The 23,226-nt window shown below is 39.0% G+C and overlaps 1 protein-coding gene across 1 annotated transcript in view; it reads right to left on the bottom strand.

The window, feature by feature from the left end:
* Pcsk5 (proprotein convertase subtilisin/kexin type 5) overlaps window positions 1-23,226 on the bottom strand; it is a 409,108-nt gene that overhangs the window by 183,383 nt on the left and 202,499 nt on the right. The window contains exon 10 of the mRNA XM_028770072.1: window positions 5,962-6,065. Within this exon, the coding sequence (XP_028625905.1) occupies window positions 5,962-6,065 (104 nt within the window). The remainder of the gene's footprint in view (window positions 1-5,961; window positions 6,066-23,226) is intronic.

The raw sequence follows: 23,226 nt of genomic DNA, 5'->3' as shown, positions 1-23,226 counted from the left end.
GAGAGAGAGAGAGAGAGAGAGAGAGAGAGAGAGAGAGAGAGAGAGAATATGAATCAGAGGGCTAGAGTATATGTGTGTGGCCGGGTGACATGTACGTGTGTGTGAAACCCAGGGTCTTACACATGTTGGCAAGCGTTCTATCACAGAGCACGTTCAAAGTCCTGAAGGTGGGTTTATTAAGAACAAAACTGTGTGCATTTGAAACTCAAAAGAACATAAAACTGAACCAAAGCTTGACTAACAGAAAACTGACCAATCTAATGCTACCACTCTGTGGAAGAACAACAAGGAGAAAACCATTTTTTTTATTCTTTGAAGATATTTATAAGCTTCATACTTTTAGTAGTTAGCTATCCATAGGAAACAGTGAGCATTTTGGAGACAAGAATTTAGAGTAAGTAACAACTAGTCTGAGATTCCTGTCAGGGACTTAGTGTTACCATCTAGATTATCCACCAGACAAAAGAATAAACGGAAGCTCTCCCAAAAGTGTGTGAGTCACATCAGTCTGTGGATGAACTAAAAGATAAGATCATGCATACCACAGTCAAGAAATACATGAATCAATAAATATGAAAGGAGTATATGTTCAATCCTAGGAAGCATAGAACGAGGAGAAAAAAAATCAAGAGGTATCTTCAGTAAGCAAATCTGTCAGTAGGATCAAATGTGTCTACTCACCCTACTTTCCAGTAACAATTGCCTTACTTTTCCAAAGGAGTTCTACTAGAGTCCCATATCTGATTTGAATGCCCTTGTTCATACTGTCCAGATCAATAGTATGCCATTTTGACTTTTCTTCAAAAACATAAAATATCAACTAAAGCACTGTGTACCCAAGCATTATGAAACATACATCAATTACCAACATTGAATCTACAGGAAAGTTGTAGAGTTGTATAGATGCGATATTATTTAAATAGAAAAATCATAAAATAAAATAAAATAAAATAATTTTATTTATTATTAAGGGTTTATAATAATACCCTTTCAAGTGACAACACATTAGAGAACACTTTATACTCTTAAAACAAATCCAAACATTTCATTTTATGGCATGCTTAATGGTTTCAGTATTTCCAATTTTTTTAAAAAATAATTGTTACAAACTGAAAGGCAGGTAGCTATTAAAAATATACTGTAATAAAATTACCATTCCCTACCAATGGAAACACAATGATGGCAATTAAAGGTAACAAAAAAAATGATTAAAAGTTAAGATTTGAGAAGCTAAGAAGTCATGTTAGACTGTCAATTGTTTTTACCATGGTGGGTAACCAGTTAGACATTAAAAAAAAAAAATCTAGTAGTTTAGTGGTGGTCCAGGAAAGAGTCAGTGGGGACAGGGGAGGTTTCAGCGACATGCTGGTAGAAAAACAGAGACTTACATAGTCTGGGTGGGCAGTGAAATGGAGGGCGTGGCCACCTCGCTCACTTAGTGGTCATTTTTTGAGTTTCAATGACTTTTTTTTTCATTCTTTCGCCTAGTAAAGATGACAGAAGGTCCTAATTTATTATCTGATATCTACTTCTGTTCCTAGATATAAGAGAGTTTATCCGTACACAGTCATATAATCCAAATACAAATAGTTTGATTCAAAGAGATGTTCATGCATCCTGTAGAGTCACAACCACTTCCTCAAAGCACAGCTCAGGATTTGGGAAGAAGGATCAGCTACACAGTCTGGGCACTGCAAGTGCAGAGGCACGGCTGGTTGTGGTTTCCTCAGAGTAATGCAGTAGAGGACAGAAGAGCCCCCCAAAAGCAAATTTTTTTCCCAGAAATGCTGTGATCCCCAGACTATAGAAAACTCTTTGGATGAACATCGTGGCCAGTCTTCTGGGTGACAATGTTAGAAGAGTCTGTCAAAATATACACCAGACACATGACAGGTGCTCTAGGCTTTAGGTGCATCCTGTTGTGGCCAAATACAGTGCTATCAATACTACTATCTAGTGTGATCTGGAGGGGTTGTCAGGGGTTGGAATGAGAATAAAAGTAAGTACAGGCGAGCCAGTCATGGATATATGCCTTTAATTCCAGTATTCAGGAAGAGAAACATGAGGATTGCCATAAATTCAAGGCCACTTTGGCCTATATAGTAAGTTTGAGGTCAGCTCAGCTTACATAGGGTGTGATAGCTTGTCTCCCCCAAACAAAAGACCTGTGTCAACTTCTGTGTCTATAAATTATGCGAGTGTATCACACCCACAATTCCCTACTGCTTTGGCTGGAGGGCTGAAAATATTCAGAAAATCCTTAGGAATCAATCAATGAAGAAACAATATTCATTGAATTCTGTGAGGAGAACCACTTGGGTGGAGAACACTCCTTTGAAATAGCTCATTGGTGCAATTAAAGGTGCGTGGAATGGGGATGCAAATTAGAGGGAAGAAAACAGAAGAGGAAAGAGAAGGGATGGCGAAAAACTAATCCTAATACAATGCCAACCATCTCATGATGAAGTCATTTTCTGGCTTTGGGAATGTTGTTTAGCACTGGGACACTAGAGTTGACATTTTAGTTCTTCATTGATAGAGTTCCACATCTGCTCTTAAGATGAATGATTTTCCATTTTCACATACATTTTCAAGTGGATGTAATGTGATATTCATGAATGTGTGATATTCATAGCCTTTTTTTTTCAAGTCACTAACTCTGGAGTGAAGTACATTGTCAAAAAGTAGCTAAAACTTGACCAGAATTAGTCACAAAATACTAGGCAAATAAATTTAGTTATTTTATATGAGTGCACATTCACTTCCTTATGTTTATTCTGCAAAATTAGTCTGCTCTTAGAGACATTTTAATTATGCCGAGATTATTGTCATTGTTACTATTATTAAGCACCATGACAAAATCACTTTAATCCAATTAAACTAAGTGGAAGTCAAGGTATCATTAGCAGCCAAGTGTTGACTGTGGCTACTGTCTTTGGGGTTTTCCATATCGTGAGCTGGTCTTGCTATGGGAGCATCTGCAGATTGCTATGAGGGGAGTACAGAAAACCTCAGCCACCAATGTGTCATTCAGAGAACAGTGGTGGATCTCCAGAGGTCCCTGTCCTTCCTACACTGGGTAGGAACATGAGCGGAGGAGCGGCTGCTCCAAGAGAAGAGAAACACTTCCCTAGTCCAGGCCCACACAGTACAAGCGTGCATCAGACCAGCCTTCAGGAGACTTCTACACTCCTGTGGTTCCGTTACCTTTCGGCTCTGCTGTCTGTTGCTAATGTGTAGCATATGGTTATGCCTAAAGAAATGGAGGGTGGTAGCACAAGACAGATCTGACAGATTCAGTGAGAGACAGCTATTCATGCCCTTTGGGGTGTTGGCTTTGCTGAATTTATCAGGATAAGGAAGACTACTGAAACTTCTGAACAAAACTGGTTTCTACTTTCCCTAATCTTAGACATCTGTGAAACTTCTCCCCCCACCTCTCTCTGTCTCCCTGTACTTGCATGTGTGTGTGTGTGTGTGTCTGTCTGTCCTAGAAATATGTAGTCCAGGCTGGCCCCAAACTCACAGAAATCCACCTGCTTCTGCCTCCCAAGTGCAGTCATTAAAGGCATGCACCACCAGGAGTTTTCAATTTCACTTTAAGTCTATGTTTTATGCAGTACTGAGACTGAGTGGGGTGGGTGGGGTAGTACCACGGTGGAGGCTTCTGCCATAGACCACTCTGCTTTCTCTAGTATAAGGGGAAAAAGGAGCACGCTAAGCAAGGCACCTACTGCTGGTGGATCTGATTTAAACGTCAAATTCTTGCTGAGCTATCACTGCACAGATCTCTAGTAAACATTTGCTCTTTTTATTCTTTGAGTTTCTGTTTCATAAAAAGACAGTGTTTTTTTTTTTCCTGCCCTGGTGAGCTGTATTCCTTCCTTTCTGAGCACTTTGCTCCTGCTAGCCTTTGCCCGTGTCCCTTTTATTTGTGGGGCGCTTGGGAAGGGATAGCAACGTTTAGAATAAGGAAGAAAATAACTTTGAAAGAATTCATCTTATTATGATCATATTTAGATGAATTATGGGGGCTTGCCATCAACAAAATTACAAAACAATTCCCGTGGGATCCCAGACCATTCCGAGTAATTCATCTATGAAAAAATGAACTTTAATTGTTACTCTTGGCAGCCACCTAAGAGGAGAGTGAAATATTATACTAAATATTGCCACGTGCAATAGTTAAATACAATTTCCTCCTTGCCAGAAGCAGTGTACAGTCCCTTGAAATTCACGTTTGGGTCTGCTGATTTAGTTTAAATCCCCTGTTTTCCCCTCTCCAAAACCAACAGAGGTTTTCCAAAGAGCTGCGTGCTTTATTAGAACCATTTGCTCTTTTTAAGTTGCCAGAAAGGAGTAAGTCAGACTAGGAAGTTTATTTGGGTTAAAGTTGATGCTTCAGCTTCATGGAGGTCAATGGACTTTGTGTGTGAGCCCTCTGCTAAGAAGGCCTTTGCAGCCAAGGTTAATGTTGATCCCCTCACCCCAACCCCCAACGCCCCATGCAGATCATGGCTTTATCTAGAAACATACATATGACAAACTTTCTGGCTTTTTTTTTGTTTTTGTTTTGTGTTTTTGGAAGAAGTGAAATTTCAAATAATTTTAACATTGCCCATGCAACTACAATTTTGAGTTTGCACATTGGTTTCTCAGAGCAGGACAGCAACAGGCATTTACAGGGTTTTTTTTTTTTTGGGGGGGGAAGGGGGAAATAGTACACCAGCACACTACTCTATGTAGTTTGCAGCCAAGAAAAGAAAAACCACACTTCAAGAGCAGAAGGTATGGAATGGATCATGTTAAAACATCAGATAACTGGTTATATGTGTGGATCCTTGACAGATTCATAGGTCATGGTTAAGGGTGAGTTTACCAAGAGCTATCTGCAAAGAATTTTTTAAAGAATATACATTTTGGCATAAGTATTTGCATGTAATGGACATAGTTCCCTATGGATATATTAAGCTCCTATGTGTGATATCATGTAGATGTTTTTCAGATTCCATAATGTTTAAACAATTAGGGACCTTAAAATGAATGGCTTCCTTGGGATTATTTATCATGTTTTCAGTGGTCTGAGTGCCAGAATCACCACTGATTACATATTCCTTACACTAGTGAATACTGTTTTCCCTAGAGAGGGATATGTTAGGATCTAAAATTATTTGGGAAAAAGTTTATGGCTGTAGCTCTGATATTAAGTAATTTTTGTTATAACTTCATAGATTAAAATTTCGGTTATTTGCTACTTGAGTAAACACACTAATCTTTAGAAATGCCTTATAGGATTACTTCCTATTTATTATGATATATATTATCCACTACAAAAAGGATGATGGCTACTGTTAAGAAGAGCACTAAAGAGACATATAACTTGCTTCAGCTGTAGGAAGAACATTCCGTGTTTGTTCTATGTCACACACAGCTGCTAGGGACTGCTCAGTGGGACATTTTATCTTCACTGTGGGTTTGCTCATAGAAATATGCCTGCTTTTCTGTTTGTGAACGTTTTAAAACTATTGAAAACAGTGTTACAAAATGCATGCCTAATTGCTAGATTATAGTGAGAAGTATATGCCAGCAATTATACACGAGGAAGCAAAGGTGAAGAACTTAAAAACACAGAGTTATAAAAAAATACCACTCAGAGAGTCAGTGACAGCGAATACCAAAGCAGTTAGGCTTCCCATAGGCCAATTATGCTTGGGAGTTGGGGGAATTTTTAAAAATTTGACCTATGATGTTGGAAGCATAGGAAATCTGCCATGTATGTATACTTTTAATTAAAAAAAAATCAATCTGCCTTTTATGTATGGAAGAACCAAAGAATTCTTCATGTATGAGCACAAAATTTCATTTTGCTTTGTTTGAAGGGTTCAGTTTCTTGCTCTCCATTTAAAATTGGGGAAAAATAAAAATGTTTTGCCTGTGACAGAATAGGAAAGAAGTTCTCACCCTTAAAACCAGCAGCATTGGTTTTCCAGTCATTAGCGTTCAAATGTCCCGCACGGGAAGTCCTGACAATAACATGCTGTACGTCTCTCCAGGTCAGAAACGGACTGGGGAAAGACAAGGTAAGAATCATTGTACCAAAAAAAAAAAAAAGATGGGGGAAGCAGAGTCACAAGCAAATTCAAAAAGCAAAATCAAAATGGCAAAGTACTAAAAACGGGATGGAGATTTGGGTTTGGGATAATCAAATGCCAAAGGCCATTCCTGCTCTCAGTGTGGGGGCATGATGTCAGTCTGTGGAAGGCAGAAGATGTAACCATAAGAAGAAATCCTATGCTCAGTGTTGGTGTGTCATTGTAGCTTAGTGATAACGGCGGGGAGGGGGAAAGGTTTCCCATTTCCTTGACAAAATGGCTGCTCACTACAGAGTGACTATCTCGAGTGAGAATTTGCATCTTCAGACACAGATTAGTCAAAGCAGAAACCTCTATAACGTTTCCCCTTTAATCTTACAACTAGGCAATCAATTGCAGTTTACCAAAGATCAGCATTTAACCTTCTGTACAAATACATGTGTAGGTCAAGGAAAAAAAATAGCTGAAATAAAGCTCACACTTTTAGAGTTCTTTTAGGAAAAGAATGTGGCTTGATCCAAAAGTTAGGCTCTACTATGCAGAGGCTAGGAGAACATTCTCACTTTTTAATGTGTAGCAGATATATTAAACAGACAGCTCACTAGTTCTCAGGGCTGATAGTGCAGAGGAACAGAAGGTAACGACCGAAGAGGCCACACTGAAAATCTAACAAAAACACAACCAAGTCAGATAAGACAGTCTGGGTCTCTTTTAGAGAACACAAGTGCGCAGTAGGTACCGGACATGGTGAGAACAGATTGTTCTTGTGCATTCTTCAGTCTAGTAGTCTGAGATGTGCCCATCTTTTTAAAACACCCTAGTGTTTTTTCACTTATTTATTTCTCTCTGTGATCTCATGTACTACATGGTGTATGTATTTGTAGGACAACTTTCACGGATGAGTTCAGTCCTCTTTCTATATTGTGGGTTCTGGGATCAAATTCAGGTCATCAGGGTTAGAAGTGAGCACCTTTACTCACAGTGCCACATCAACACCCTTGATATCTTTTTCCTAAATGAGAATTATGGTAATAATTATCACATGACCTATGTAATTATTTTCATCATCTTGTACCTAGCGTTTGGAGGATTCAACAACCTAGAGAACACCCACTTCCAATTCTGAGCAAGTTACTGGATATCTATCTCGAACACTCCCATTTCACTGCTAAGGGAGCACTTAGTAACTGTGGCTCATACTTTTTTTGGGGGGGGATATTTTATTTAAAGTTCAGATGTTATCCCCATTTTCCCCTCCCCCCACCCAGGAACCCCCTATCCCATCACCCTTCCTTCTGTTTCTCTTCGGATGTGACCCTACCTACCCCCACCCACTTCCACCTCCCCATCCTAGAATTTCCCCATACATGGTGTCCAGCCTTCATGGGACCAAGGATCTCCTCGCCCATCTATGCCCGACAAGGCCGTCCTCCCTTACATATACAGCTGGAGCCATGGATCCCTCCGTAAGTGTTCCCAGGCTGGTGGTTTAGATACTGGGAGATCTGATTGGTTGGTATTGTTGCTCTCCTCATGGGGCTGTAAACCCTTTCAGCTCCTACAGTCTTCACTCTAACTCCTCCATTGGGAACCCCTTGATCAGGTCAATGGTTAGCTGTGAGCATCTGCCTCTGAATATGTCAATCTCTGGCAGACCTCTTGAAGCCTATGCATTACTTTGCTTCAAGCTAATTGCTGTCCCATCATGGCTACCATATGTACAATTTGGTCAATGCTCTCCTAGAAGTAAGTAGCTCCATCCTCAGACTACAACTCTTTCCTTTTCTATGTGAAATTAATCTATACAAAGAATTACTTTTCTCACTTAGCTAGAACATAGAACTTGACAATTGGTTAAAGTAATACTAACTACTCAACATAATGCCTAGTGCACAATAATCTCTTAGGAATCAGAGCTAGTTTGTCTTTTTGTCCAGGTAACCCACTGCTGTTACTTGGCAATTTGAATATCAAGAAGTTGGAGAAAGAAAAGAACTACTGAGTGTTGATACCATTTCTTTACCTCTCAGAAAGAAAACAGAGTGAGCCTCTTCAGAAGACAACACAATGACTTTTTAAAGGTTATGATAGTGAAAGGACTAATGTTTAGACAATTAGAACCATGCTAAGTGGCCTTGGGAGAGTGATGGAAACAGGATTTTCATTCTGTTTGAATACCACCCTTGTTGAGAACCATTTTAGAGAGTGGGAAGGCATGAAACTCAAGAAAGGGAGAGAGGTGTTCAGTGGGGCCCAGGAGGAAGGAAAATGTTGCCTCTAAGGCAGATGGCTTGATGTGGTCCTTTGCTGACTTGCCTTGAATTCACATGAAAACTCAGAAGACTCAGTGCTGTACTGTTAGTGACATGCAGAAACTCATTCGGGATGCTGGTATCAACACAGATGCTCCGATCTGACTGAGGTAGGATGCCCACAGTGCATGTCCTTCTTTGTGTGCCCACTAAAGAGCAGGGCAAAGCTCTCAGGAAAAATGTCCAGTTTGAGTAGACATTCCAGATGCTCATTTATGGTTTTCCACAATGTTCCCAAATGAACATGCATTTTTTTTCATGTGTAAACAGCAGAACAACAAAAAGTACCCATGGGCTTGATGGCTATATCTATCTAAACCAACCTAGCAATTTAGAGATAACATTAACACACAGCTAGAACGTCTGTATTTTAAATAGTATTCTTTAGGAAAACAGGATTGCAGTGAATTTTCTATGATACCTGTAAGACTCAGAAAAATTCAGCATAGGGTTCTGAACATTGATAATCATCTATTTTTCCTTTAGATCACCTCAATGCTAAAATGGAAAAGTCATCCAACAGGGGACATTTATCTTGTACCTGAAGCAGCTGTGCTCTGGCAGATGGAGGAAGCCTCCCGCAATCAACTCAGCCTGAAGACATTGCTTGGGTTACTCGTTCTCACGCTGAGTTACAAAATCTAGTTTCTGGAATAGTTGTAATTAGAAAACTCAGCATCAGGACATTTGAAAGAATGAGGTGGCCTGATAATTCTACTTTGACACCTGATAATGAATGGAGCTGCCTGAATTTCACCAAAATATACAAGTAAGAAAATAAAGGAAAAAAAAATCAATGAGTTTGGAAAAAGTGGCATTTCTGTCCATGGAAAGACAACTAATGAGCTCAGGAAACAGTGAGAGCTTAGCCATATTAGATAGTGGCTTTAGTCAGGAGCACACTCTGAAGGACTCTTGATTATGCTGATGTTTGAGTTCCATCTTATTTCCATCTTATTTCATATTTTTACTTATTCTCACAGGGCTGATATAGAGGTGAGGATTGAGCCAGATTACCAAAGATTTGGTAAGAGAACATTCTGGTAAACATACTGAGAGCCAAAGCACAGAGGAAAAGCTGAGCACCCTTCCTAGGGAAAGCCATAGGTACAGGAGTAACACAGGATCCCTTAAAAATCACACACTTCCACAAATACCTTTGGCCTCCATTCCCCTGACCTCAAAACCCAAGCCTGCTCTTTCTCAAAAGCAACTGCAAAGAGCTACAACGGGGGGGTGTGTGGGGGGGGAGGGAGGCAAATGCCTAGCCAACCTAGAAAGAGAAGATGTTGAACTTGCTGGTCGCCTCTATCTAACAGCTTCTAGATGGGGGCGGGGGGCTTCTTCCTGTGATTGTCACCAGTTATGTCTCAACAATACACCCCAAAACATAGCTAACTGTGATCTTAAGAATCATGGAAATGAACTTAACCTTCTGGGCAGTTCTGGAAAAGCCTTGTTTTACACTACAAATGGTTTTTCTTTTTTGTCTGACCTTGTAATAAGATACAATACTTAAAGAGTGTACTGGCCAAGACCAGGTACTGTGTGTTACATAAATAATATTGTTGTGTAATATTAAGAATCATGATGTAAGGACTTATCACTTTAGCATTTCTCCACAACTACAAAGGTGGGAATCAAAGTTGTACAGTCATGCAAGTCCATGGAGGGGCCACAGGAAGAGCCTGAATCCACAGCTGTGGGTTTTGCCTGTAGCACTCATACTGTTAGTTAGCAGATACAGTTGCTTCCAGAACAGACCCATAGGCTGCTCTGGGAAAGGATGTATTCTGGCTTCTGTGGTTATCCTTAGACATTCTGAGTCAAGGAGCCAAACAAGCATCTTAGGACATGGTCTCATGGTCATGTGACCCTTGTGTACCTACTACCTCAACTCCATTGCTTGATTTTTGTCTACTATCATATTAAAAATATTCTTAAATGTTAATCTTGCTTGCAGAAGTTCTACCTTTTTTATGCATTCTAATCAAAGATCAGGAGAAAAAAATACCAGAAAAATCAAGTCTTTTAAATGTACTTCACATTTATGTGAGATTATAACTTTATTACGTAATTACATAGCATTCATGTTGTGAATTGATCATCTCCCTTGCCAGGGTCTCACTTTGATGTGCTTCATAGCCTGGTTAGCTAAGCTCCTCAGTGGATGAGCTCAAATCTGTCCCTAAACACCACTAGTTTATAGCTGTTAACACAGGACAATGACTCTGGTTACCATGGGGTTGTACAATGTTCTTGCTCTCAGAAGTTCAAAGTTTCTTTTTTTTTTTTTAATGAACTCACTACAAGATTTAGAATAAGCAGGGCATGTCTCAAGAGAGTTATTTTTGTGTAGTGCTTCTTATTAAGCTTTTAAGTGTAACTGCTAGCACTTATATTAAAAAAGAAAATAAAAGTCACTCACCAAGAATTCTGGAAAATAATTCTCAGATGTGTGAGTTTGGAAACAAACTTGCATTTAATGATCCTTACAAACAAGGTCCAAATTGAAGCTTGGGCAACTGACTCACCTGAACTTTTTCAAGAGAAAAAAGAGTCTCCCATTCCCTACAAAAGATGTACCACCATCACCACCACCATCATCATCACCATCATCACCACCACCACCATCATCACCACATCACCATCATCACTATCACCACCACTGTCATCATCACCACCATCTTCATCCTCCCCTTAAGTCTATAGGTAAGTGACAAAAGAAACAAGACACTTATCTTCATAGAAGAAATTTATCAACAAGGGGAGAGAATGAAACTACTCGGATCATCTGTCTTGAGTGAGAATGATTCTGTCTAATGAAATGAGTAGGTATCACTCAGATCAATGGACAACTGTGGGACAATCAGCCATCACTCAGCTATCTCGGCAATTAAATAAAACCAACCCAAGCACACTCAGGTTCCTTCCATTAGTGTACTTAAAACAGAACTGGAAACAAATAGCCAGAAAGTGAATGTCATTGAGCCTATGCTGAAGAAATTAGTAACCGTGAGAATGGGTTTACTATGCGCAGATTAAAGAAGAGGAGGAAGGATATGCTCAAAGTCTGCCAAGAAAGGTAATAGCATTATTCTGACCAGAGTCTGCACACCAGTGATAACTGAGCACAGGAGACTCAGTGAAGGGAGTGCATGCACTCCCCCCTTTCCTGACATGTGCTCCCTCTCCCTCTCCCTCTCCCTCTCCCCTCTCCCCTCTCCCCTCTCCCCTCTCCCCACTCTCCCTCTCCCTCTCCCTCTCCCTCTCCCTCTCCCTCTCTCTCTCTCTCTCTCTCTCTCTCACACACACACACACACACACACACACTCACATACATGGACATATACACACACTTAAAAAGTTTAGCTCCAAAATCAAGTTGTAGTGTAGAAAAGCATGATTTCTCTTATGTCAACAGTTAGAACTATGACTTCTATCAGAACCCCCTGTTGAGCCCTGCATGATCCATTCAGACCTTAACAGAACTAGGAACACATTAGTTCACAAATGCAGGTCCAGTTTTTGCTTTTCTCTCTAGCGGAAGAATTCCCAGGCTCTATAAATTCAGTCTAACAAAAGGTAAAAAAACCAATAAACAAAAAACCTGGTCTCAAAAAACATGCATGAAGATGGCCTGTGCCAAGCGATGGAAACTTTTCCCAGGGACCCTGAGATGGCCTTTACCCTTAAAAATTTTACTTCACCACTTAGTGTATCTGTTATTACACACAAAAGACTTTTGTCCCCACAGTCCCTACACACGAGATATATTGTGCACACTCAACGGTCAACTCTTCATTGACATACATGATGAATAAATTATTGGACTTTGCTGAATGATGATGGCTATTAAACTGGAGATGGTGAGGTACAGTAACTGCTAACAGTATTCAGATGTCATGACAGCAAGTTTTCCACTGGCACCCTTACATCCTTAACAAGAGTACCTCGAATGCACGTGGACATCTCTGTTCAGTCTACAATCCCGAATCTGGATCTGCCTCTCATCTTTGTCACAAAGCTTTAAAATCCTCCCAGGTAGGCAGTATGTGACACTGTAAGCACACTTCACTAAACTGACCCCTGTGACTCTGTTCAAAGTCCTTGCTCACCTTCTGTTTCCAGGCACGGCATGAATAAACAGACAATTCTAGGACAATTGACTCAGGGCTGCAGAAGACATCCATACCCCTATCTTTGTCATTATTTATCCAAATTTTTTCGAAAAAGTAATAAGCATAGTTTTCAGGTAAATGAGAATGGTACAAATTACATCAAGTCAAGGCGATTTGTGCTTACTGTGTAACCATGGAGAGTTGCCTGTCCAGGACTGTTTCCTTTGCTGTAACATGGGGACAGAACCATTTATTCAGCAATGCAGCTGTAAGATTTGGAGGTAATGGATATACTAAAGTGCCAGGTAAGTAAGTTCCCCAAGGCAAGAGACAGGGTGAATTTCGGAGATTAGTGACCTATTGTATCAGGAAAACTCAGAGGGTGAAACTGCACGCATGCCTGATAAAGCTCAAGCAATCAAACGATGTTTTCTAAGGCTGTCCCAAAGCATTTGTCACAGGTTATTTTCTTATGTGTAACATTCTCTAATACACAGTCAAACATGTTAGCACTTGGTATATTTCTGCTTCGTGAATTGTAGTGCTACTAAGATGTGTTGCAAAGGTCTCTTTTTACCATCCTTTTCAAACCATGGCGATGTTAGCTATCTCCTATCCTAGGCTGGGGTATATAATGTGTGCCCACTCTGTACATTGCCTTTGTCTGTGGAAAGTCTTCACCCTTGCTGGCTGGTCACTGATGAGGCCGTGGTGGAATACTCTTTGGCTTGCTATCAGAATGCTTTATAGCATTGCATATTAGGAAGAAGCTGCAGGTATACCTATTCATGAAGTGGATTGTCAGATTGAAAGGCTCCTGGTAGTTGCTACAGAGTTCAGAGATTTGCAGTGCTTGTAACTTAGCTGTGTGAATCTTTATGATTACTGGCAGTATTAGGGCGGAACACAGGGCCCTGTGCATGCCAGGCCAGGGCTCTGCCTCTAGGTGATACCCCAGTCCACACTGCTGAGAGTCTCAGTTACTTTACAAATATTTCCTCCCATTTTTTCCCTGTTACAAATAAATGACTATAATCATGTTCTTTTAGGTTGATGGTATGGCTCAGTGGATAAAGGTGCTTGTCACCAAGACTAAAAATTTGAGTTTGATTCTTGGTATCCACGGGGTAGAAGGTGAAAAATGAATTCTAAAGGTTATTCTCTGATCTGCATGGATGCATGCACACATGCACGTATACATGCACTCCTGTGCACACGTGTGCACACACACACACACACACACACACACACACACACTGTGGCATGCTTCCATACCCTCCCCAATAAAATCAGTGTTAAAAATAAGAGTAAAAAAATTTTAGGAAAAATTTCTCAACATTTAGCTTTAATTTTAAAGTTCCTTGGAAATCAGTAAGCATTTTAGATTCTAGAATTTGGAGTAAATGTTATTACACATTTCAGAAACTCCTGACTTACATCAATTTCTGGCAGTATTTCTCATTATTGTAAATCAATAGAAATCCATCATTTAAAAATGTACATATCACACACATACGCCCAGGAAGAAATTAATAAAGGCTAATGAAAATTCATCCCGAAATGTCTGGTGGTGTTATAGAGATGCTTATGCTCAAGTGACAGGAAAGATAACGCCTTTGCATCTTCTCTTCCATTGACATTCAGCATGGTATGCATTAGGATGTTGAAATTACAGCTAGTGCTGCAGCATCATTAAGGAAGAAAAAAAAGAACATGCCATGGACTGGAGACTTGGATGGGCATCTCTCCATCTTTTTCTTTCTGAGAAGTCTTGCTCTGTAGCTCAGGCTGCCCTCCGACTCACTACAATTCTCCTGAAGCATGGCTTGCAGATTAAAAAGAACCCATTGAAAACCAAAGTGAGCCGAGAGACAGTTCCCTAGTATGAAGGTGTGCAGTGGCATCAGGAAGAGCAGAGTTTGGGTTGGGGTTATTCTATCATGACGTGAGACGACATTCTGATCCTATGGGAAACTGAGAGGAATTCAAACATGAGCACTTCCGGAGTGCTTTCTTGGGAACGAGAGGAAAAGGAAAATAGGAAGGTAGTTTTGGAGGAGAAAAAACAGAAACCCAAGTTCAGAAAGCAGCTTCACTTTCTTCTTTCCTCTGATGACTCTGCCTCTGCCTAGACCTGTGCTGTGGTGCTGTGTTGAGGGCTTTAAGTAGACTGTTCACTCAATGCATGCTAAATAACCCACCCACTGAGACAGAAAGCATTGCTGTTTCCCTTTTACAGATATGGAAACCTAACTTTAGAAAGTTTCATATCTTTTCAAAGCTGAAACTAGTAAAAAAAAATCAAGTAGGGATTTCAAGCCAGGTATTGTCCTCCATAGCCCAGGCTTCCATGCTCCATTGTAGGCTGTGTAGGTTACCGAAGTCAAATGTGACTGAGAAAAGCCACCGAGGGCTGGAAAGGCTCAGTAAGTTCATAAGTATTAAAGAGTCAGCCCACCTATATTGGTTGTAAAAATGTATATACTTCATGATAAAAGAAAGAGAAAATTCTCAAAATTTTTATTAAAAAATTAGAAAACTAAGCCTAAACGAAGCATGTTCTGAAAACAAAGGATGTTTCTGAAAAGTTCATTTTAGGAGAGAATAAAGAATCATTTGTTCTACTGAAGCTAAATGAAGAGTTTCAGACTAGGCTCATTCCTTGAAAGTGATAGCAGATGACACATTCATGCAGTGCTCAGGACCTGCCCTAACCTATGTGTGTGTCTATACACATACACCCTGAGTATCTGCCCTAACCTATGTGCATGTCTACACACATACACCCTGAGTATCTGCCCTAACCTATGTGTATGTCTGCACACATGGACCCTGAGGACCTGCCCTAACCTATGTGGGTGTCTACACACATACACCCTGAGTACCTGCAGTAACCTATGTCTACACACATGCACCCTGAGGACCTGCCCTAACCTGTCTACACAGATATACCCTGAGGACCTGAATTATCCAGTCTATATACATATACTATGAGGACTGAAATAAAATACACCAACACTGCAAAGCTCATTTGCCCTATGAAGAAATATGTCAAAACTAAAATCTCTCACCTGTAAAATTTTTATTAGGGAATATCTTAAAGGTAAATTGGCATAGAGGAAAAAGACTCAATAATTACTTCAGCAGATTTCTTGGAAGAAACTAAAAATTATGGTATGGAATAAATGAGCTAAAACAGCCTTCTATAGAAATGCAGTTTACAGTATTAAAGATGGGAGAATGAAGAGATGGGTACAACAAACGTATCCCAACTTTATACCAGAAAATCCCTGCTGTAAAATACATTCATTTTAAATTATTATTTTATAAGCTTCCTCAAATATGAAACCTCTAAGTTCAAGAGGAGACATAATTTCTTCAGAAAATGACTGATAGATAACATTATCTACATGTGACATTACAATTTCGGGGAAAAAACTGGCACTGAACAGGATACACATGTTGAGTCTAAAGTAAAGGCTAGTGCTGCCTAAAAGGAATATCTCATAGCAAGCTATTAGATATCACAGGCATTTGCGCATCAAGAGGGTTTAGTAAGAGGTTGAGAAAATGAAGTGGTTGAGGAAGCCCAGTAGAATCTAGAGAATTTTATCCATGTATCTCAGAAGAAGATAGTTTGTTTATATAAAAAGTATTGGGGAGGATGAGAGATAGCTCAGTGACACACACATACATACACACATACACACACACATATATGCACACACACACACTCATACACACGCACATGCACACACATGCACAAGAATGTACATATATACCTTATAGGCAGAGAGAGGGAGGCAGGAAACGATGTCAGTAAAATAAAGTGTATACTATAAATCCCACTTAGGAAAAAGGCATAAGTAAAAGATGCTAAAAGGAGACTGAGAGCGGACTACAGAAATAAGCCATACCTCAATGGAAGAAGAGATGAAGAGATCCATTACTTGGAGAAGTAATGCTAACAAATCTAGTTGTGCATGAGCAACTATATCTAAATCTCAACAAACACTGGGAAAACACCTATGTTTTCTTCACAGTGAGACCTGGATGAAGCAAAAACTGGTTTGTAGGCATGGTGAAGAAATGTCAACTGAAAGCGAAAAAGGTTAAAAATAACCCAGACAAAACCCAACATCCATAGGAATGACTATAGTTACCCTGACATTTCACACAGCATAGTTGGCTGGCATGATGGAGAGAATATTATTATATCAGCTTCTATTTTTATCGAACTTTCCGTATATGTAAACCCACTTAATACTAGTGACAAGTGCAATTTCACATGAAGAAACTGTAACTCAAGAAAGGGATATGTTCCATTTATTCATGGCTGTTCAGGCAAATTGGAACTAAAATCAATCTAGCTCCAAAACATGAACCAGCAATGACTTGTGCATAACACTTTCCAGTAAGAATAGACATGAGAAATTCATCACAAGTGAACAGAGACAAGTAACAGTATCATCAGATAAAACCAAAATAAAGTACTCAGAGATAGCCTGACTTAAAGGGACAAGAGGTAGGTGACAGAGATAAATTAAAGATATAAATTATAGCAGAAAACAAGCAAATATTTGCTAGTTCAAACACCAATTCTACTCCCCCAAATACAGAGCTAAAGATAATTCGAGAACTTTACGATGCAAATAAAAAGGACTCAAGTAATTCTAAGAACTTTTCTTGAATGAGAAAACCAGCTTCAACAAAACCAAGACCTAGGGTTTAGCAATGGCTGTGTGAATAATGTGCCTATAGTACAAGCATCAGGACCTGAGTTCGGATCCAGTACCTGCACATAATAGCTGGGCATGGCAGTGAGAACCTATGATTCCAGTATTGGGAGGCAGAGACAGAAGGATCCTGGGGACACACAGGTGAGTCACTCCAACCAATGAGTGAGCTCCAGGATCATCGAGAGAGACTGTATCAAAAAACAAGGTGGAAATTGATTCAATAATATGCATGGTATCTTTAATTGATAATGCATTATTTTATTTAAAAGTTTGATTTGAAATATTATTATCAAGAAAAGAAGGGTTAAGAAGTGACTAAGATCTGAAGAGAAAGCAACACACGAGCAACTGGAAGATAATAAAGTATAAAATATTTTCCTGATAAAATGAATGTTAAGAGTATTTGAAGTAGATTGCATAAGGAAGATGCACACATAAGTACATGTATGTAGGTATTTACATACATGGTAATACAACACATCTATTTTAAAGGATATGTCAGTGTCCATGTGACAATAGTCTTGGTTTTTAAAATGGTTTATTGATAATAAGACTGGTGGCCATGGCAGTGTTCTTGTAGGCATCTGTCAGTATTGGAGAAATGTTAGTTTGCTTCTAATATAATAATGGCAAACTGGAAGGATGAGTTGGATAATTACAAGTCCCACCATGAGTAAAAGAAAAAAAAATCCCACAGCATGGTACTGGTATAAAGACAGATGTGGATACCTGTAGAATAGAATAGCAGACTCAGGAGTAAACAGTTATGGACACTTAATTTTTACATAGGTGTCAAAAACATACACTGGAAAAAAAACATAGCCTATTCAACTAGTGGTGCAGGAAAAAGGTCTATATCCATCCTGAGAAAAATGAAAATAGATCCGTATCTCCCATTCAATACAAAAATAAATTTAAAATAGCTTAAAGACTTTCATTTAAAGCCTGAAATACTGAGAGGGAAACACACGGACATACTTAAGGATGGAAGTTAGGGTAAGAACTTTATGAATGGGACTCCTATTGTCCAGGAAACAGCACCAAGAACTAACAAGCAGGTAAGCATGGAATCACAAGGCTTTTGTACAGCATAGAAAACTCACAGCAGAGCCAACAGTGAGTCTATAGAATGGGAGAACATCTTTGCCAGCCATATATCATATTGAGGATTGATATCTAGAATAAATAAAAAACCCCACAGAACTTAAAGACCAAACACTCTGCCAATCAAAACATGCATCAATGAAACAAACAGATGACTCTCCATAGAAACACCCTAAGAGGTATTTAACATTCTTAGCCATCAGAGGAATATAAACTACAGATACTTTTGAGGCTTAATCTCCTCCTAGTCAGAATGGCTAACACCAAGAAATTCAACAAAGAAAGTGGGGAAGGAGAAACACTTATTCACTGTTGGTGGGAGTATAAGTTAGTAGAATATATATGGAAAATATTAAGAAGGTTTCTTGAATAAATAATTAAAAATAGAAGATTCTAAATAACCATTCATGGACATGTACCGAAAGGATAGTATCCTACCTCAGACATACACACACACACACACACACACACACATCCATGTTTATTGCTACATAATTCACAATAAAAAATGGAACTATCTTCAATGCTCATCTATAGGTGAATGCTAGTAAAAATGTGGCACATATACACAATGGAATTTTGCTCAGCTGTGAAGGAAAATTATAGGAATTTTTCAGGAAAGTCAATGAATCCGGAAAGGATTGTATTATGTGATGTTAATCAGATAGATAAAAACCCTATGTGCTCTAGCATATGAGGTCCTAGCTTAGCATATTTATACGCATATATGTTAAGTCCAGGAGAGGAGAGGTATGGGTGGATGGAAAGATCCATGACAGGCACTGGAGGGAGTGGCATTCATGAGGATGGAGGAAAAGAAACAGCATGGTTAGCCAACTAGTGGATGAAAGTGTCAGAATGAAACCTAATTCTGCATGTACTAGCTGAACATTTTAATTAAAAAACATCATAAAACAACACATTCATACACACAGACCACACACACACACACACACACACACACACAGAGGCCCAAATATTCTGCATTTAAAAGACTTATACACCACTTTTCAATGTGAAATCCTATGTAACTTTTTTTTTCACTTCAAATTTTGCCTAACAAAGGCACATCAAGTGGACAACTTGCTTTAAGAATATTTTCTCAAAACACAGCTTTGTTCTTAAACAGCCCACATTCCGTTATTGTTCTCCTGCAGTATGCTCAGTGAAATGCTTCCCAATAGACCAGAAATTCTCCGGGCAATCTTCCAATGTTATACAATTCCCAGCCAAACTGATAACAATTATTTCATATTTCAGGTTTGGGATCCCATGTAATTGAGAGTTTTAACACAATGAAAATTATAAAATTAAATACATCTGCTATAGAGAGTGAGGCCATTAAAGGTCCATTCCAAAGGCATTTAAGTGCAGAGCAGGGAGTAAGAATCAAGCAAAGCATGCTCTCCACGAAGTTGTCATGGGCAACATTCTCCAAGGACATTTGTAAAGGTTTCCCAGAGCTTCTGCAAGAAGGCCTCCCAGAGCTGTGAAGACACCACACCTCCTTGTCTCAGAATTTACTGAGTCTTTTCCCTAGTTTCCTTGCTTGCTAGTGATACACTGAGTATTTTAGATATTTATAATGCCTACTGGGTATAACCATAATGTCTTTTGGTACATTTGTATAACCTGACATACGATTTCAATCTTTGAAGTGATGCTAGCAGTTATCAACCTGTTTTCCATCATACAAATGGGTTGTTTTTCAGACTTTCTCTTTTGCTATCCGGCTTTTTATGTCAAGTCTTAGCCATGATGGCAAGTGACAAGCCGATGAAGTAGGTAAAATGTAGTTAATGTGGCAACCAAATAGTCCAGGAAAACTGAAGGAGGCCAAGGATAAAGTAAATTGGATTACTCTGTGACTATGTTCATAGCATAGATGTGATCATTCCTTTAATGGTTTTCCATATTGTTCATTGTTATTGATTCTTTCCTCTTCTAACCCACAATCATCCTGAACCAATATACATATTTGGCTTAGTGTTTTTCCCTCTATACCAGGCATCTTCCATCTGTTAATAAAAATGTAAGTGTACAGGAGCCATGTTCAAAACCAAATACACATGTGTTCTCCCTGCACAACAATCATGGATGATATATGTTTGTTCAGAAATACACCAGTACGTAGCACAGTGACAGGCACATGCTCAATGACATCAAGACAATGATAGTATACATTTGTGACTATGGTTTGTAAGATATATTACCATTTCAGACTTGTGAAAATGTCTTTCAAAATAAATAAATTATAGTAGCAAGAGAAACTCAACTAATATTCCTTTATATGGTCAGCATTCAGATTTAAAATGAAACTCAATGGCCAGTAGTCTAGTCCCTGCAGATTCTGAAACTAATACCTGTACATACCACTTAAACAAGTGCAGGAAGACTTCCTGCCTTCCTTGATCTTTCCCTCTCTACCCTCCCTTCCTCTCCCCTCGCATCCTCCACTTACTCATTGTGTTTAAGCAGTATTAACTGCTAAGTCACTGGTTTTGTGTAGCATACTGATTCTTATGCCTTTAGAAGTTTATCATCATGATCTGTAGATCACTTAAATGACTGAATTTTTTTTGTGGGCTATACACACAAGGCATTTTTGTGTTTTGGGCTCTACTCAGGTATCATAGTTTATATTATAATGGATGATACATTGTAAGAGGTTTCAAAATGACAAATGCCATAATCGATTTGCTGATGCCAATAGGAATGACATCCTTTTAAATGTTCCGTTTATATTTTCCTTTTCCTTTCTTTTCCCACACTGATAAAAAATGTACTACGATTACTGTTTTGTAAAAGTGAGTCACACATACATACAAGCATGCATACACACACACACAAACACACATACACAAACATACCCATACATAGTGTCAGCTGATTATTTAAATTCAGCCCCATTAGCCGTATGGACAATTATTCTGTTTAGAATGAGTGAAACAAACAAATGTAGTAAAATTTATGGGCCCAAATTGGGGTAGGCATAGGCTATATTGATTCAAAAGTCAGCCTATATCTGGGTGTGGTAATACACATCTGTCATCTTGAACTGCAGCAGGAGAACAGTGAGGTTAGCCCAGGCTACAAAATGAATTACAGGCAAGTCTGGGATATGCTCTCTACCAACAACTATTTACCTAACAACAACAACAACAACAACAAGAACCACTCAACAAATATTCACAAAAAATATAAAATTTCTAAACCAACAAAATCCCTCTTGATCTATAAAAACTCAGCCCAAGTTGATAGACAGATCCACAGCACAACTCATATATTAAGACTTACTGAAAACTGCAGAAGAGGTGACAAACAGATTGTATGAGCCAGAGGATCAGCTTGCCTACTGCTTGACATTATCTTTTAGACATGACAAGGAAGCTGTACCTATAAAATCTCAACAAGAGCAGTTGACATGCCAGAGGCAGGTGAGTCTCTGAGTCAGCTTGGTCTACAGAGCAAGTTCCAGGAGAGCCAGAACTACACAGAAAAACTCAATCTCTAAAACAAACAAACAAGTAAACAAACAAACCAAAACCAAACCACCACCACCAATAACAACAACAACAATAAAACAGTGGCCATGCCAACACAGATTGGAGAAATTTCACAAGGACTCATCCCTAATGAAGAGCTACAGGCAATAAATGACTACAGAGATGGTTATCATTTACAGGGCTGATCTCCCAATAAGAGTATAAAATCACAAAGGGTGAGCCCTAAACATGTACATATGAGCAATACTAAGTGGACTTCGCAAGTTAGATACATACATACATATGTACATATGTATGTACACATGCAGCATGCATACACATATACACACACACACACACACAACCTATTTTACAAGAAGTGGTCATGAATTTAAGAATGAGTGGGGGTTGGGTGCGGGGGAGGGAAAGAAATGATGTAAATATAGCACTGAAATGCATTAGATTCTTGAAAATTAAATTAACAAAAACTATACAACACCCCAAGAACACCTGCTACAGAAACAAAGTTGAATGAATGGTAACTGGGTTACAAGACAGAGAGTCCTCAGAGGTACTTGATGAAGTTAGGGAATGAGCCACCCAGGACTGTCTTTTTATAGGCTTTGCTGAAATTGAGTAAATAATAACCAATGGTGTGAAGTAATGGGCCCAAGAAAAATTGTACTTTTAGTCCTTAGAGGTTAACCATCAACACTATTAAGAACAAAACTTTCCTAGCAATAAGTATAACTCAAAATCTCCTAAGAGATTAAATTGAAATACTAATTTTTACGTATTGCCTATACATTCATGAAGACATTAGTAGGTTTCCTAAGCAATGCCATTGGGTATTCTTGTAAAGGTTAATCTATTCTTAGTATCCTGCATAGCAAAGAATACAGAAGCAGGCATGCAATTTATAATGTAAAGAAATCCATATTCACTGTTGTTCACTTTAAAAAGTAAATTGTCAGTCATTTATAAACACAGTGGTAGGCATTTTCTAAGGATTAAAAAATAATCAGAATAACTGCTACGGGATTTGGTACACAAAACTCGGTCAATAATTGCCCAAGACCTTTACCACGGTTCTCATTGCAAGGCATTTAAGCCCAGGGACAGCTAGTCTCACCAGGTTTTATGCTCCTTAGAATTCCTAGAATCCCTTGGGGAAAAAAAAAGTATCAAGCATATTTCTGTAAATGACATCGGGCTAGCATCAGCAGAGCAACTAGACCTTAGCTTGCTTTTCTTCATTTTTTTTCTCAAGGTATATAATCTAATGCTTTTCCTAAATGTGGTATCTACAAAATACACATCAAATACCTCTCTCTCTGTCTCTCTGTCTCTCTGTCTCTCTGTCTCTCTGTTTC

The sequence above is a fragment of the Grammomys surdaster genome, unplaced genomic scaffold (genome assembly GCF_004785775.1).
Source record: "Grammomys surdaster isolate TR1022 unplaced genomic scaffold, NIH_TR_1.0 198, whole genome shotgun sequence".
Taxonomy (NCBI): Eukaryota; Metazoa; Chordata; class Mammalia; order Rodentia; family Muridae; genus Grammomys; species Grammomys surdaster.
Note: the sequence above shows the minus strand (reverse complement) of the source record. Positions and strands in the feature narration are given on the sequence as shown.